General features: G+C 47.2%; 4 protein-coding genes across 4 annotated transcripts; 1 reads left to right on the top strand and 3 right to left on the bottom strand.

Annotated features, from left to right (window-relative positions):
• Window positions 1-525: 525 nt before the first annotated feature.
• On the bottom strand, window positions 526-1906 carry F4813DRAFT_53768 (pali-domain-containing protein). The gene is made up of 2 exons (XM_049248620.1): window positions 1193-1906; window positions 526-1120 (listed from the first exon to the last, which is right to left on the bottom strand). The coding sequence occupies exons 1-2, from the start codon at window positions 1396-1398 to the stop codon at window positions 613-615; spliced, it is 714 nt and encodes a 237-aa protein (XP_049100062.1). The 5' UTR covers window positions 1399-1906; the 3' UTR covers window positions 526-612.
• Window positions 1907-2341: 435 nt separating this feature from the next.
• Window positions 2342-3546, bottom strand: F4813DRAFT_357328 (uncharacterized protein). The gene is made up of 3 exons (XM_049243107.1): window positions 3303-3546; window positions 2663-3201; window positions 2342-2575 (listed from the first exon to the last, which is right to left on the bottom strand). The coding sequence occupies exons 1-3, from the start codon at window positions 3471-3473 to the stop codon at window positions 2416-2418; spliced, it is 870 nt and encodes a 289-aa protein (XP_049100061.1). The 5' UTR covers window positions 3474-3546; the 3' UTR covers window positions 2342-2415.
• Window positions 3547-6749: 3203 nt separating this feature from the next.
• F4813DRAFT_357327 (uncharacterized protein) lies at window positions 6750-8737 on the top strand. Its single transcript, XM_049243106.1, has one exon. It carries the CDS (start codon window positions 7228-7230, stop codon window positions 8212-8214), a length of 987 nt encoding a protein of 328 aa, XP_049100060.1. The 5' UTR covers window positions 6750-7227; the 3' UTR covers window positions 8215-8737.
• A 530-nt stretch (window positions 8738-9267) lies between these two features.
• Window positions 9268-15834, bottom strand: F4813DRAFT_395835 (uncharacterized protein; the record flags this gene model as incomplete). Its single annotated transcript, XM_049247753.1, has 6 exons — window positions 9268-10423; window positions 10475-14338; window positions 14388-14500; window positions 14554-14770; window positions 14844-15264; window positions 15320-15834. The coding sequence occupies 6 exons, from the start codon at window positions 15832-15834 to the stop codon at window positions 9281-9283; spliced, it is 6273 nt and encodes a 2090-aa protein (XP_049100059.1). The 3' UTR covers window positions 9268-9280.
• Window positions 15835-17415: the final 1581 nt, after the last annotated feature.

The following is a 17415-nucleotide window of genomic DNA, read 5'->3' as shown; positions in this document are numbered from 1 at the left end:
AAGGCCTTGCTAGATATTCGCGCATGGCTAGGCTGACAGAAGACGCGTAACTTGTATCCTGCCACTGTAGCCACCTAACTGCCGGGGTAACTAGGAAGTGAAAGAGCCTATTCATATAATTAAGGGTTTCGGATAGACTCAGTTAAGCTAGAGTAATATCTATCGTACCACTATATTCATAAAGATTCAAGGCGAGCTTCCAGAAAAAGTTTCCTTTATTATGTACCTGGTAGTTTAGGTCCATTATCATGACTAACACCATTCATCATGCAATAGAGCCGCTATGTCCACAGTAAATCTCGGTGCCAAACGCGTGTGATGGGTATAAGTAGAAAGAACAAGTAATTAAGTATGAAGGGTATAAATATGTCAACCAATAAGTCCGCCAAAGTTTAGGTGTGTTCCCTTGTACTTCGTAATTGCTAACATTCGCTCTCATTAGTCGGAAAATCAAGATTTGTCTGATGTTTTCGCTTTCGCTTTCGCTTTCGCTTTCGCTTCGTTCATTTGATTTTTATCGTAATTCATCGAATTCGTCGATTTCATTGTTAAGCTTGATGGCTTTTGGTCGATCGGAGCCTGTGCTGTTGTGGCAGGATCATTTAATCTGATTTACCACCATCGCCTCCGACGTACCGGGGCGCCATATCCCCCGGGGGCGTCCTTGGCGCCAAAACGGGTATCTCGGCGTCTGTGCATCCTGGCGCTGCAGCACGTAAAGAAGACTATAAACGTAGCGAGGAAGCTGCAGATGGCGGAGACGAGGATAGTCCAAGACGCAGCACCCCACTCGGCCTGGCTACCGTTACCAGAGTTGTTGACTTCGGACCGGATAATACTGAACGATACGAAGTCGCAAACAAGTGCGACAAGGGTGACGATGAAGTTGAGCAACGAGAACAGCGATGCGAGTAGGCTACCGACGATCCCAGCACCGAGCGCTAATAGGAATGAGATGAATGCCAGTCCCGTCGCGATCGGGTGCAAGATCATAACGCGCGTCAAGCCTTTAGACGTGTCCGCCGCATAGTCTGAGAAGTCCACATTCTGTACATTGTTCTGGACGATGGTGGCTGGGTCATAACCGACATGCGACCGGCTGCAGAAGTCCTGGCCGGAACTAAGTAGCACTCACTGTTAGCAGCGGAAATACATGATAGGGTTACTAGAAGTTGAGTAGATATCGACTTACGCCGTAGTGTCCTTCACGCAGTAGCCGAAAGTACCGAAGGTAACAGCTGGGCGACGGTCTGTTGATGTATTACTGTCATCGAGGTTGACTCTCAACATCGAAATGCTGTTCACTACAGGGGCTGAGATATCGGTGATAATCAGCAGCACCGTAGCCGCAAATAGCAGAAACGAGCCGATGTGATGGAAGAACCCTGTCTGCCGCATTTTGACCGAGGACTGCTATGCTTATACACTTGTTTGGGAAGTGGTATAGGTGAAGTATACAGTAGGTTTGAATTTGCCGATATGAATACAAAAGACTTATAACGGCCAAATAAAGAAAGATAATATTAGAAAATGGAGGGCACAGAGCTGGAACAACCGTAAGTTATATGCAAAATATTTTGGGCAAGCAATCAAGTTCATGCTATATTCAAGAAATACCCTGGCATCGCTCACATCCCAGTCTCCTTGATAATGTTCAAGCTAGGTATGAGTCGTGGCGACCTGGTGCTGGTCACACCCATGAGAACTGGCTTTCGTGGATACCTGACATCGCGACGTCATGTGGGAAACTGGTGACCCCCGTAATCAATGGGAATCAGCAACGGATAATCGGCAAGAATGTGCGAACGGAGAGAAAAGTCCTTTCTGGGCTGTGCCCTCTCTCGAGGTGTGACCTATTAACACAGCCATACGTGCAGAGCTGGAGACGATACCAATCAAGCTGTGACGTCGTGGCTTTGCAAGTCGCAAGGTAGTGCCCAGTTATGCCAAGTAATTTACAGAAGCTGGGGAAGGTATTCGTAGAATCGTACCTATGTAGGATTCTTAGTGGGGTACGGCCAGGGTTCTAGACCTTCTAAATGCCTGGCCTCTGTGCTCTCTGTGCTCTCTGTGCTCTCTGTGCCCTCTGTGCCTTGTTTTGGCTTAAAATGATGACGGCAGCCTGCAGCCAAGATGTATCAACGGCCCCGGCCGAGCCAAAGCCAACGACGCGTCATTAACTGCAGTTGGTATATGTATGTCGTACAGATATACATATGCTGGATGGTTCCAGTAAATTTAAACCGAAGTTGGAATTCGATATGAGGTCGAGATTGTAGGTCTCACGATATGCGCGTAATGATCTTTTTCGAACCGTGAAAGTCTAACGACTACTTTGCAGTTGTCTAAGTTTAACTAGATTCAAGATGCCTAAGGTAGGTCAAGTTGAAATATATGCTTCTTGCAAATCGTGTCTCAGTTGACTTTATCTTCACTGACAAATGGATTCTCTTGGTCTGAGGGAACATCACCGGGTGATTCACCGAGCAAGGAGTCGGCATTCGTTCTAAGGTTGGAATTAGTTAATAGGTCACCCCACTTCCTAGACGGATTGACCGTGTTAGAAGATGGATCGTGAGCATTCCCATTCGCAAATGCAGCTAGACTCTTCATGATGTCCGGTACCCCCTTTGCATTCCGCCGTGCTCTGATACGATCCAGGAAAAATACCTCCTTTGAAGATGGACGTTTTTTCCCGAGAAGGACAGATGCTGCTCCCTCAGCACCCTCATCTGCAAAACTGACTGAATCGCGCGATAATTGATTGGCAGTGTGCCAGTCCCGCAACGCTGGAGCCATGGGACCTGAGGGTATAGACCGATGCAAGGCGGCTGACACAAAGGTTTCTCTAGCATTATGGAATGGCCATGGCCCGTGGAGAGGGTTCTTCCTAATTGCCTCCTTATGATTGTACGTTTTGTTCGCAGCGAACATATGTAGGGTAAAGACTTTATACGAGACGCCCAGATCAGACAAGGCCGGTGTTGCCCTTGTTAATAACTTAGAGGGCGCATGAGGATTAACTGGAGTAGTTATTGTTCCCCGTATGTCGTATTCGGCCCCCCACGAAGAGGACGAGGAGGAAGACGAAGAGGCAGCGTTCGGATCTTGGTCAATGATGACACGCACGAAGGGGGAATCGTTAACGAGGGCAGTGGCAGTGCCTGGTTTGCTGGTGACGACGACGAACGAAGAATTATCCTAATTATGAAATGATAGTTAGATGATATACGACTCTGTAATAATTAAGCCTTAGAAAGAAGCCTTAGAAAGAAGCCTTGGAAAGAAGGTATAATGCCTACTTCGAGCTTCTTGAATGTCTCGACAGTTTCGTGTGTAATTTTTTGGACGGCGCGCAAAACACCGCGACGCTCCAAGAAGTTGACCGGGACTGGGATACATTTAAGATAAATTGTCCGAGAGCTTAAAGATGACTGTAAAAGATCCGCGAATGCCGAGGTCTTGCTTGACATCTTGGGCCTGCTAGTGATTCCGCAGTCTGAATATCCTAATTGTTGTCCTAATTGATGTTCTAATTGATAAGAGCTCGCCTGAGCCTGAGCCTGAGCCCGAGCCCGCGATTCGATTTTTGGTGAATTGGAGAGTCCAATGATTATCGATAAGCTTGTGCTGACAGTTGGCAGCCAGCTGGCCCTTGCTCTGATTAGCGTTGAATCTAATTGGCTCACACATACATTTCCGGTATTGCCGTTCGGTCGGATGTGGGGCAAAATGTCCCGAACTGCGGTTTCTTCGGGATACCTTGTTGTGTACATCATTTTCGTCAGTCATTGAGAATGACATATAATAAACTTTAGATCTGAATTAGTGAGTACATACACGTAGTTATTACATTCATCTGTGGAACTGTAGTATTCTCTTTCCTATTGTGGATTGTTATGATTTGATATTTCAACGTCATAGACTGCTGAGTTAGGATGAGTTTACTTTCAACTTGACTAACACTTGTATTGCCATAGTTCATCTATAGATGCGTTAGCATCTAGCAAGTGTGGTAAGCTATGTACTAAAACTACATTTGGCCTATTCTCGGGCTTAGAGTTAGCCTATGCTTTATATTTCCTATAGAGCTTATTTGTCGCCTAGTCAAAGGGGCCTCTAACAAATACATAGTATATTTTCTTCAAAGCTATGCGGTTTTCCTAGTCTGCAAGAACCGATCCGGACAAGAACCTGGCTGTTGCTTCTAAAATCCGAGCATTATTTAAAAGAACAGGTGCCAAGATACCCAGCTGTAGATAATACGCCTCTCTGGGTATCTAGTGAAATCCTACCCAAGTTAACATTACATAGGTAACCAGATATAAATGGTTAAACTGCTGTAGGCATAAAAATCCTAGCTCGTGTAAGAAAGCAAATCATTGACTGAGAGAGTTCCAGAATTTGTGAAATGGCGCAACATGCCTGCTTACTACTGAGAATGACGGATGCAATACCGAGAGAGGAGTATGATGTTGTATTATTGGGATATTTTACGCCTACACTAGTTAGACGTTGATATTTGAACAACGATAAGCATTGATTGGCTCCTGTATAGGTACCTAATCAAAGGCGATCGTCCCGAACCACTGGCTCGGGAACAAGGGGGTGCACATTCCTTATATAGTTAGTGTAAACGAACATATACATATAACAACTGATGATGATCCTGGATCTGATGTAAGAATTATCAATCCATGGAATCCAGGCCGCACATTTTGTCCTTCTCACGATGAAATCAATTAACAGGCTATCAGATATGCTTGAGACGATAGGTTATGTGTTATATATTTGTGTTATATATTTGATGAATCCTGAAACAATCAACGCATGGGCTTAACCCCTAGGAGCTCGGGCCATGGCGATCAATTAGAGCCAAGACAGCTTCATTAAGCAACGTGATGCGCCACTGTCGTAGTTGTGCATGTGTCATATGTACTATGTAGGTAGTAAGCTGCAGCCACTGCCGCCCGATATGTGTGCCTTGAAACAGCGGCTTGCAACTCATTACGGCTGAATACTACAGACGGTTGTGGGGCTAGCCTGATCCTGATTATGGGCGTTTACGTGTTTGAATGGTTGAGAGAAGGGAGCTGATTACATACACTGGTCATCCATGACCCAGAACACCGGGACGCATGTCTATTTTGGTACTAACCACTCATGTAATTTATCCTTGTCTTGTGTATCTGTGACACGCCTCCACGCTTGTATGCATGTTGGCGTAAGGGAATAACATAACCTAAAATAGTGGGGAATGTCTGTTACCAGTCATTGAAGATATTCGTTTCTTTTGTTTACTTATGTAGGTAGGTAACTATTGAATTGATATCATATTTAGGTAGGTAGGTACCTTTTGGGTTTTGTTGCGTTGGCTGGGTTGATTTATAAGGGCGATATGACTTTTTTTTTTTTTTTAACTTCGTTATGTTAACATGACGACTTAATGACTTTTGTCTTGCTTTGGTATTTGCGTGATAAGGTAAGGATTGCAGATTGCGGATATAGTAAACAACTGTTTATTATTAGATCAATTACTCGGATAATAGAAATGTTATTATTATTATACTGATCTACTGACCAAATCATTATTTTATACTTTTCATATTATATCTTAAAAGGCATCTCGTAAGATAATCAAAGGTTTATGTTATTGGCTAAGCGCCTTTTGCACCAGCCTAATAAAATGCATACCTCTTAACCTAATGCATGCAAATGTAGGCGTTGTTTCTCCGGACCAACTCGGAGAGCTGGATCCGTCAAGTTATAAGTGACATCAACTATATTACCTCCACCACAGGCTGCAGTTGAAGTCTCATGACATAGCGCCAATTTTTTTAATGTCTCTTGTTTTGATTATAGAGGCTCAAAATCAGTTCATGGCTTAAAGTGAAGGAGTAGGAAAACATAAATTGATACGTCGGATATAGTATATCGCCATCCGGAATCCTCCTGATCAAAACATGAGGCTTCACAGTTATCGTCGATCCGAGACTGGGATAAAAGCTCGGATCTTGTCTAGATCCACACGGCAGTTCTTCCATTTCGCCCAGCTCGCACTCCCTTTCTATGCGCCCCCCGCCTTCGTTCCAGCAGGGTGTTCCAGCAGGGAGGGGAAAACGCTGCATCATATGTTTTTGTAGCTATATTTTAATTGGTCTAGAGTTATGTCTAGAGTATGTATCAATGCCCCAAAGAACTGGGTACTCTCTTGGTTCGCCCATCTTGCGATCTGTAGTCGTAGGCATGCCATTACCCGAGTGCAACTAACGTGCTTTAAACTCGTATAGGCAATTTTACCAACCCCCAGGTCTCATTTTGTCCCAAGGATCCGTTTTCTACCTATGTTAAGCTGCCTAAAGTGTGCTAGACTAATTTATTCATACCGGCCAAGTGGGATTAGGCAAGTTACGCCATCCCTACTATCTTTACTGTCCCGACTTAGGCTTGGGTTCGGTCGACTATCCTAATTGAAGATAGTATATAGGATATAGCTTGCTAGTGCATCTCTAACAAGCCTAATTATCTAGGTACTTGGACACTAGGCCCGGTCAAGCGGTTTCTCAAGGCCACCCGGTATGAGGAAGGGTTGCACGTGTATCAACCAAACGGCAATGATCCCGCGCAGATCGCCAGCCACATGTACAATACCGTGCACATACATACTACCTAACCTAGATATGCACCCAGAATCCCAAGGGTGTGGTTCATTTCCTTGCCGGCTTAAGCTGTTGTACGCCCCCGGCTTTCGCCACCCCTCCGCTGCTACCTACCTACCTCATACATACTTTTAATGTATGCGTTTCGATCAATCTTTTTGCATCTGGGCACCACCGACGCCATATTCGTCATACCCAGTCTCTCGGAACAAAGTCTATACTTTGTTTTGACTGACTACATACCTAATTATCCATGAATGTATTTACTCCACCAGTGTTAGTCCTATACTACGTTATACATACCATCGGATAAAAAGGGAAAAAAAGGATCCTACATGTAGGTAGGCATTCGGCCACGAGCTAGACACGCAAACACATCGTGGCGTTTGCCTTAGGTCTTACATTAGCGCAGGATCCGGCTTCTTGGTAAATCAAGCTTCGTCAATCGGTCGAGTCGTGCTTGGGTATCATTTACTAAATCCCAGCGACCCTTTCGCTGGAAACAGGGTCCTACGTCTCTCCATCTCTGTCCGCTTTTCTACTCTCCAGATGTTTCGCCCATCGAAACATGTCCGAGTCTTTCGCTTCCAACCAGAAGATGGACTCCGACATCCCACTAGATGACGATGACCCGTCACCGTCTCCGGAAAGCAAATTATTCCAAAATTCTTCGCCTACGATGTCAATGTCGGCAGCGAGTCCAGCCCGTTCGGACGGCGATCGCATAGAATGTCTTGTTCGAAGGATGAGCAAACAAACGTTGGTGCGAGAATCGCTACTTGCATCAGCAATGGAGTCGCAAGGCTGTCTGGCCAATTCCAGCTTGCCAATAAACCCAGAGCCAATGCAAATAGAAATACAAACGTTGCCACACATATCTGAGCCTTTGAACGAGTTGGGTTATAGTTATGTTACCGAAACTCCGAGCGATCAGTACATATCACAATCAAGACCATCCCAACACTACGAGAGCATGGAAAATCTACCTGGCGATCCCATTATGGATGGGAACTTCACTTCTAGTATTGGTACGCAAGATAAACAGGAACAGCCGGAGATGAGCCTTCAGAGTCGGTTTCCAAACCTTCGTAGGCTAGACTTAATGGCGAACATGATCGAGAACGAAGAACAATGCAATGTACATATACCGAGACCGGTTACTTTAATTCCAACACCTCGACTGCCCTCTTCAGCCGACCTAGCGCCGTCCGCCGGTCCCGCCAGTCGCAGGGGTTTGCCACTACCATACGATAACAACGCGGTACTAGAGGTGGACGAAGGAATTTGCACTCAGCCTGACGAACAGGCTTCCAGTGAGATTCTAGGTTTAAGGGATGCTAGCGGTCCAGAAAGCATTAGAAAACTTGGGCATCTCAAATACAGAACATCGCTAGAGACGGCTATGCGGTGCAAGAATATGAGGAAGAGCGCGCCGAGGATGCGGAGGAGACCCAAGACACAGCCAAAGGAGACACAACAGACGGATTCAACGATAAATCCGGCATCGACGACTCCGACGACCCCGACGACCCCGACGAACTCAATGGCAGCATGATTTCGGTTTACTCTATTTTCTTTTGTGGTTTTTGGTTCATTTTCATCCTATTACATATACCCCAAGGCAGGAGGAGGTAGGCGTTGTTAGCGGTTGGGTCACGGCAGAAATAGGGAATTGCATCGCATCGGTCCATTGGTTTGTGGAAAGGTTGGGCCCGGTATACAGGAGCGTGGTTAGCATTCAACTTGGCATTTAGGGTATGCGGTTGCAGGCTGTTCAAAGACTGCGTACGTTTACGTCAACTGCATGAACCATTTATCCCTGATTTAATTACAGAAAGGGGGTTGGGAGCAAGACGGTTTGGGATACCGTTGTATATTTACACACGATATTGTTTTACATGTATATATGGCATGATGATAGTGTGTCCGCGGTTTACATTAGGTACCTAGGTAGGTAGGTACCTAACACTTCTAAGTTGATCTCAACTTGGGTCGAGGCAAGGGTTTCTAACAGAACCAATCTTACAAAACTCAACCCCAATATCAGTCGGGCAAGTTACTGCAAGTAAACCTGTGTCGATATGATTTGCATAATAAGTACCTAACCTTAGGTACTCATGTCAATTTTTAATTCTACTCTTGTTAGGTATGTTTGCCGCGTAGAACAGTGTATATTAGCTACCTTATATACTAGTGTATAAAATTTAAGTACAATTTGAATAAATATACGATGGCATTTTAATGAATTTTGGCAAACATATATCTAGGTATATAATATAAAGTTTCCATTGTATAAGTCGGTAGGTTTAAAATACCATATCAAATTCTATACAGTTTTAGCTTAAAGTGCATTCTACTGTGATTGAATACAGTCAACTTATACTTATTCTCAATGGCATGCTGAGAAGCACCAGTCTCACAGTTGTAAAGGAGAAGAATATTTAAAGTCAAAACGAATATTCATAAAAGATTCGTAATAGTTATACAGCTACATGATCCTAAACGGCCCTATGCACATACTCCATCGTAATATTTTCGTACATTCCTTTCGTAAAACCCCCCAATAACTAACTTATATATACCTACCCTTGACGCTACAATTTTCCACCTGATTGGTTCCCTTAGCCTTCTAATAGTCGCTGCTTTAGGCCCTGGGCCGCAAGCTTACCGAAGTTCTCCAACGCACCCAGGGACATAATTTCCAGCACGCTAATGGTCGTGCCGAACATTTGGGTCCAGAGACGTCGCAGTTCAACGGCCATGAGCGAGTCAAGTCCGACATCGACCAGACTAACGGAAACATCAACTTCTTCAATAGGCTTAAGCATGAATGAGTAGACGCGCTTGCCAATTTCTAGAGCGAGGAATTCGGCGCTCTCGGGCTTGTCGAGCTCGCTGGGGTTGGCGGTGACGGTGGCAAGGAACTCGCGGAAACCATCGCCTTCACCCGAGCCGCTGTCGGAATTGTCCTCCTTGGGAATGTTGTGGTAAAGACCCATGCGGCGGTCCTTCTTCCAAGCCACGTGGTTGCCAGAGTCCTCCAAGTGGGTATCGGAGTGAAGACCCATGATGATGGGTGAGGGGCCGCGGTGCAGAATGCCGAGGTGAATGTACTCAAGGACTTCACGCTCAGTAAGGAACTGAAGACCGTTAGAGCGGAGGTTGCGACGAGCCTTGTCGTTACCAACGACGACACCAATATCGTCGATAGGGCTGACAGCAATGGCAGATGCGGCAAGACCCTGACCGTTTCGGTACTGGGTGAAAGCTTCCAAGAAAGTGTTGGCGGCATTGTAGTTAGCCTGGCCGGGGACGTTGATTGTTGCGACGATGGAACTGGTGACAACGAAGAAGTCTAGCGATGCATCCTTCAGAGCGTTGTGAAGGTTCCAGGCACCATCGACTTTAGGCGAGAGACCCTCAGTCCACTCTTGGTGTGTCATCTCAGGGAAAAGAGCGTCCCGAAGAACCATGGCCAAGTGAATAACACCCTTGACAGGCTTAGGCGACTGCGCAACGGCAGACTTGACGAGCTCGAAATCTTGGATAGGTCCAGCAACCGGAGTGAGGACACATCCCTGGCTCTTCAGCTCAGCAATAAATGCCTTGTCCTCTGCGGAGCGACCAGCAGACCTGGAGATCGCGGTGATATAGCGAGCACCCCGTTCAGCCATCCACGAGGAAATAGCCTTTCCGAGACCACCGAGACCACCAGTGATAATATAAGAAGCTTCAGGGTCGAAGCTCAGTTCGCCAGTAGCGCCCTATCAAATGATTAGTAGTCTGTTTCGGTCTTGAGCATGGTTTAGACTTACACTTTGCGCCTTTCTGGACACCTCGGAAGAGATGGAGAAAGGTAAGTATCGGCCAACATTAATTGTGCCATTCTCGACCAAGAACTCCCTGTCAGGGAGCAAGGACTGGGAGAGGTCCTCTTCAACAACCTTGTTGAAGACATTGGCGACGTAGCTAGCTAGGTCGGACTCGGCCGGGTCGACCTCCAAAGTGGTCAGAGACAGGTCAAGCTCTGCACGGATGGATCGTAAAAGACCAATCGACAGACCAGACTTGGGGTTCTTGGTGTTCTTCTGCGCAGGGGGGAGTAGCCAGAGCAGCTTTCGTGACGAGATCGATTCGGCATTCTTGAGCAGATTCTTGAAGGTGGTCCAGTTCTCGGAAGAAATATCCTCAAAGAATGGTCGCTCTAGGTCAAGAGCGAAGATAACATGGTGCTCATTGGCAATGTCCTCCGATAGACCCTTCTTGACAACATCAATGCCGTACTTGGACAATCCGTCAGCCAGCTCGGAGGTTAGCTTGCTCTCCCTGTTCTCCGTGACCAAGACGACAGGCGCGTTCTTCTCGCTCGAAGCGGCCTTGGGCTGCGTGATGATGGTCGACCAGTATCGGAATGGTAAAGGTGCGTCGTATACAACATCGTCTGCACCAGTGAATCCAGCAGACTTGAGGTCTTCGTCCCAACGGGCGTTGGAAACGAAGGGTTCCCACTCACGGCCATCAGCCTCACCAGACCACCACGATGAGAAGGTTCCGAAGATGAAGTTGGGCGAGCTTCCGATGGTCGCAGGCTCAGAGAGCAGAAGTCGGCCATCCGGCTTCAGCACCGCGTTGATGTTCTTCAAGGTCTCCTTGAGGAAAGGAGTTGCGTGGACAACATAGGGTGCTAGGATAAGGTCGTATGAGTGAGCCTCGAGACCTTGAGCAAGAGGGTCCTTGCTAACATCAAAGACCTTGTACTCCAGGTTGGGTGCATTGGCGAAACGCTCACGGGCTTGAGGGAAGAAGCCAGGCGAAACGTCACTGTATGTGTACACCGAGTAGGGAGGGAGCTTGCCTTCCTGGACGACCTGGGACAGGATGGTTTCGGTAGTACCACCTGCTCCGGCACCGATCTCAAGGATTCGAAGAGCGGGCCGGGAGTTTGACAATGCGCTGACGTATCCCGCATAGTCGAAGTTGATAGCAGTGTAAACATTGGAGAGTATGTCATTCTCCATCAGGAGCTGTGCAGCATCCACGGATCCAGTGTACAGTCCTTCAATGTTGTCACGGATTTGCCCGATCGCGACGGCATAAGGAGCCCTTGAGGGGATCTTGCTCAGTTGAGCATACTTGTCAGCAATTAGGCTGGCCCTCTCGCTGCTAGACAGGGAGAGGAAGTTGGAGATGTCTCCAAGAACTGGCGACTTGCCGCTAGCGGCAGCGTCAGCCTTAAGAGAGATCCACTTCCCGTACTTCTCGAAGTGGCCGTTGGTGGCCGTCTTGCCCTTAATACGCTCAGCGGAATCCAGGATAGACAGGAGAGTGTACTCTTCCAAAAGGCGGGTGGCAGCCTCATCAGATGGGGGCTTCACAAGAGTGGAAGCTTCATCTATGAAGTCGAAGTCAGGGCGCCATTCAAGATAGGCACCGTCGGTGTGGTGCTTAGGACCAGCATCCTCGTCAGGCAGAAGCGTGAAGCGGAGACCACGGATGCGCAGCAGAGCTTTTCCATCCGCCACACAATCAACATTCATAGCTGAGCCATCGGCTGTGCTCTGGGCCACAGCTCGCATCGATGATGCTCCACGGTATACCTCTAGCTCTTCAATCTCAGTAGGCACCTTAAGCTCGGTGTAGTTGCGCGGCAGACCCTTTGACCCAGCAATGATGGAAAGCTGCAAGCAAGCATCCATAGTAGTGGGGTGGAAGAGGAATGGTCCCTTCATGATCTCCTCAGTTGTGTTGACCGATGCAGCTGCAGCGTCAGTGGTTGTAGAGGCAGACAAGTCGCTTAGAAGCTGGAACTTGGGGCCATAATTAAAGCCGACCTTGGCAAAGGTGTCGAACCATCTGGTCGCATCAGCTGTTCGAGGAAGCTTGGGTGGTTGCTCAGCTGCTGGTGCTTCACTGTCAATAGCCTTAACCAAACCTTCACAGTGAGTAATCCAGGTCGTTCCATTGTGAGATGCGATGATGAACTCAAAGTAGTCAGATCCTGAGATTGGTCGGAGTGAGGTGTAGATCTCCTTTGGTGTCTCCCCTAGAACTAACGCTGTGGTAACTCGGGCGTTCTTGATGCCGTATCCTGTCTGAACACCGGTGAATTGCCGGATAGCTTCACCTGCGATGCCCACGTAACCAGCAAAAGGAACAACGGTGTCTTCACGAACCTTGTGGTCGGTGATCCATGGGACGTGGTCAGGGACAAGTATCAATCTCCAAGAAGGGTTAAGCGTGGTGCTTTCAGCAACCTTGCGGCCGAGAAGTTCGTGGTGACCATACGGACGAAGACGCCACTCCTTGGATATTCTTGGCTCATACCAGTATGTCTCCTTCAAAGACCAGGGGTATTTGGGAAGGCTGGTAATAACCTGGCCAGTTGGGTACAGAGAGGCGAAGTCGACGCTGACGTCTTGCTGGTAAAGCTGTCCTACTGCAGAGAGGAAAGACTGTGTGGAGTTCTTGTTTCTCAGCATAGTCGGGACATATTCAAACTTCGCGTTGCGGCTGGCGCAAATTTCACGAATGGGTCCCTGAAGGGTGGAGTGAGGACCGATTTCAAGGAAAAGAGGGTTCTTAACTTCCTCCGTGATGATTTGAACAGCAGAGTTGAAAAGGACAGGAGATGTCAAGTTGTCGACCCAGTATTGTGGTCCAAATTCTTTGGCGTCGGTGATCTTCCTCGCCCTCAGACTGGAGAAGAGAGGTACTTCAAGTGTCTCTCGGTCCTGAGCGAAGTTGGTGAACTCGTCGTTCAAGCATGACTTGTACGCGTCCGACAAGGCTACCATGTGGTGGGAGTGGTAAGCCATCTCCACCTTGAGAGCGCGGGCGAAAGCATCGGGCAGAGCAGCCTTGATGTTAAACAATGCCGTCTGTAGCTGATCAACGTCACCTGAGATGGTTGTGCTGGAAGGACTGTTTTCACAAGCGACGACAACTCGCTCAGGGAGGAGCTTTCGTGTCTCTTCAGCACCCAACCCGATGGCAGCCATTCCACCGGGCGTAGTGGACTGCTTTGAAACGTGGCCACGATACCAAGCTGAAGTAACAGCTTCACGTAGTGTAAGTGCCTCCGCAGCATAGGCCGCAGCAATTTCACCACTGGAGTGTCCCACCACAGCCTGCGGGCGGACACCAAGGCGCCTCAGCGCATTAACAATACCAATTTGAACAACTGTGGATAGAGGCTGGGCCAGCTCAGCACGACCCAGCTGACTCTCACCAGCGGGCTTGCTCAGCTCCTCAATGGCCCTCCATGTGGGCTTGCGATCGCCTAAGCTCTGTAAGATGTCATCCATTGCAATCACATCTTCCTTGAATCCGGGGTACGAGTTGATCAGGTCGTAACCCATCTGTGGCCATTGCGCACCTTGTCCGCTGAATACCATGACAACAGTAGGCTTCTTAGCGGGCTTGTTGGTAGGGGGAGCAAAAGTGGCCGCGTCCGCATCAGAGATAACCGAGAACGATCTCCACTTGAAATGCTCCCTGCGTCGAGCAAGGGTATATCCAATATCAGGCAGACGATCGGAGTTGTTTGAAACGTATTGCTTGAGGTTCTCAATTCCAGTCTTCAGGGAATCCTGAGAGTTAGCGGAAATAACAGCAAGCTCGGCTCCGAACCGAGACTTGGTGAAATCCTTGAGGTATTGCTCTGCGGATTCGACGATAACCTAGATATTTGTGAGTATAAGTGGAGTTGTATTAGGGGGGTAAACTTACGTGGGCATTGGTACCGCCGATACCAAAGGAGTTAACACTGATTCTGTACGCCTTTCCTTTAGGCCAAGGCATAGGCTTCACAGGAATGGAAATCTTCTTTTCCTCGAAGGGAACTATGAATATGTTAGAGTAAGTCTTCAGTGATAGCGTAGAGGGGAAGGCTCACTTCTGGGGTTAGGAACCTCGAACTTGATATTAGGAGGGATAATCTTGTGTTCTAAGGCCAAGACAGCCTTCATCAAGCTCGAGATACCCGCCGAGGCCTCCGAGTGACCAAGGTTAGGCTTGACAGACCCAATATAGATACCGTTGGGTTGGCCAAAGACATTTCCAACCGATATCGCTTCTACGGGGTCTCCTACTGGGGTTCCGGTTCCGTGACACTAGGCAAAGAGACATGTTAGTCAGATCACTATAAAGTAAAGTAGTATTAAGTAATAAATAGCAGATTCTTACCTCAACCATAGCAGTCTCAGCCGGGTCCAGACCCGCGTCGACATATGCCTTCCTCATCAGTGCCTCTTGAGCCACAATACTGGTAGCGAATAGACCAGTACTTTGGCCATCCTGGTTGACACCAGTGTTCCGGATGACTGCCCTGATTGGGTTACCGTCTCGGATAGCATCAGATAGCGGCTTAATATAGATAGCATTCACTGCTTCACCACGTCCATACCCATCAGCACGTGCGTCGAAAGTCTTGCACGAACCTTCAGGGGACATAATTCCTTCCTGTGTCATGGAAGCGGTGGTTATGGGTGTCATGTTCAGGTTGGATCCAGACACAATTGCGGCATTGCAGTCACGGTTCTGAACAGATCGAACCGCATTATGAAGCGCAATCATGGAGGAGGAACATGCTGTCTTGATGACAAAGCTTTATAATATTGTTAGCAACTGGCCGGTCTATCTTGGGTAAATGGTCGACTTACGCAGGGCCACGAAGATCATACTCGAAGGCAACCCGATTTGCTAGCATCGGGTCGAGATGGCCTGTAAGAACATACCCAGTAGGGTGCATTTCTTCTTTGGATTGTGTCTGTAACCAATCCTCTGAAAATGTGCCAACGAAGAAGCCTGTAAGACTGCCCCGGTAGTCAGTGACACCCGCACTCTCCAGACACTCACGAACAACGAGCAGGAGTAGCCGTTGTTGCGGGTCAGCCTTTTCTAGTTCGTTCCTAGTCATTGTGAATAGACCAGCGTCAAAGGCAGCTAGGTCATCTTCCAGGAAGTAGGCATGATCTTGATAGACGGTATTCGTCTTGCCCATATCGCTGTTGAATCCCTTAATGTTGTAACGGGAGATGGGTACCGGGGATCTTTGGTCCTTGCCATGGTACAATACATCCCAATAGTCTTCGGGAGTCTTAACACCGCCTGGAAGGCGCATGGCCATTCCGCAGATGGCCACGGGCTCAATGTAGCGTCCTGTTGGTTGACTCATTGCGCCGGTGCTGTCAGTTTGAACGATAACTCGACAAGTTGTGTGTTAGAAGTGAATGAAGACAGTGATTCAAAGCAAGGCGTGAGATATATCAGTCCGCTCGTCCTGTTCTATAGGGCGGATTCTGTTGGAAAGTTAATGAAGACAATGAATCAAAAACTAGAAAACCTGAGTATAATTAGCCCCCTCGACCTTTTTATAATCAAGACAGACCGAGACTCGTCTGCCTATATGCCTTCCTTCTTGCGATATCGCATTGTGTTGCGAGGCTGAAGGTGATAACATTTGCACGGACAACTACCTCATAGGTCCATCCCTCGTGCAGATCGGCAGGGGAACGCAACACTTTTGGGAAACTTAAGCTGCAACAATAAGGCCTAGAAGACTTGCATGATCCTATCCTTTTAACAAGTCATTATGGTTGAGCTAGTCTTGGACGTGATGTCAGAATCAGCAACAAAATATCCCATCGTCCCGATGCTTGGCTGCGGCTGCAGGTGCTTTTGTCATCAAGTCTAATTGGTTGAGCTTATAGTTACATTCCTGAAAGAGTATAAACTAAGTCTCAGTTAAGTCTTGATGTGCTAATATAAACGGGTTACGCATCTTACAGGCATTACCTAGTGGGCACTTCGGAAAGATTATCTACAGCAGCTTCCATATCCCCGTGTGATTCGAAACTCGGAATCGGCTGCTTATAGCTTATTAAGAAACCTCACTTATACCAGCGAAAACAGTAAGCTTGATGGTAACATCGGCTATTCGGGTTATTACGTATTCCTTTCTGACTAATTGTATTATATCAAAATTCTCACCTTACATAGACGTTCTGTATTATTAACCGGTAAGTTATTAATGATAATATGATACTTATTTAAATTATATTTGCATATTTCTTATCTAAATATTACAATTATAAGACTCCCTGTTTGATAACTACCTACCTGTAGTTGCTAAGCTTATGTCATACTTAGGTTCATAGAGGCATTATAGGTATTACGTTACGAGTATAACATCTCACATGTCTCATCGCCAAGCTATACGTAATTAATTTCCTTAGCCTCAACGGTGATCGAACCACCTTCATTCCATCACATTCGATATGCTAGTATAGCTTCGTAATCAGTTAGTATAGTGTGGAATGGGAAGCTTGTAGGGATCGAACGGGACTGCATACTAATTATTCCGAATATTTCCACCCACGTACATTATCTGATACATTAATGTACCGACGTCTATTCCGTATCTGCAGAATCAAGCCCTCCCTGCCGCGTAGGATTCCTATTGGGCCTATCTTCCTAGTCGATCTCTAGTTATAACGTTGAGACTTTGTCCTTGTTCCTGCGATGGTTTAGGTATCTTAAACGGAAAATGCCGTCCGGTCGAGCTTTGTAACTGCGACAGTGATCGTGGTATGTTTCGCAGATCTCTGTTTCGTAATATCGTGTCAAATCCTTCCCAAAGCTTATATTGCAATCCTTGTTCCTATCCACGATTATACAGATGCGGCTTTTGCCACCTTGTCCTCATCCTCCGGTTCCTCCCATGCCGATGTCACCGGCCACGGCCACGGCCACAGTC

Source organism: Daldinia decipiens (genome assembly GCF_022478715.1).
Source record: "Daldinia decipiens strain CBS 113046 unplaced genomic scaffold F4813scaffold_14, whole genome shotgun sequence".
In the NCBI taxonomy this organism is placed as follows: domain Eukaryota; kingdom Fungi; phylum Ascomycota; class Sordariomycetes; order Xylariales; family Hypoxylaceae; genus Daldinia; species Daldinia decipiens.
Note: the sequence above shows the minus strand (reverse complement) of the source record. Positions and strands in the feature narration are given on the sequence as shown.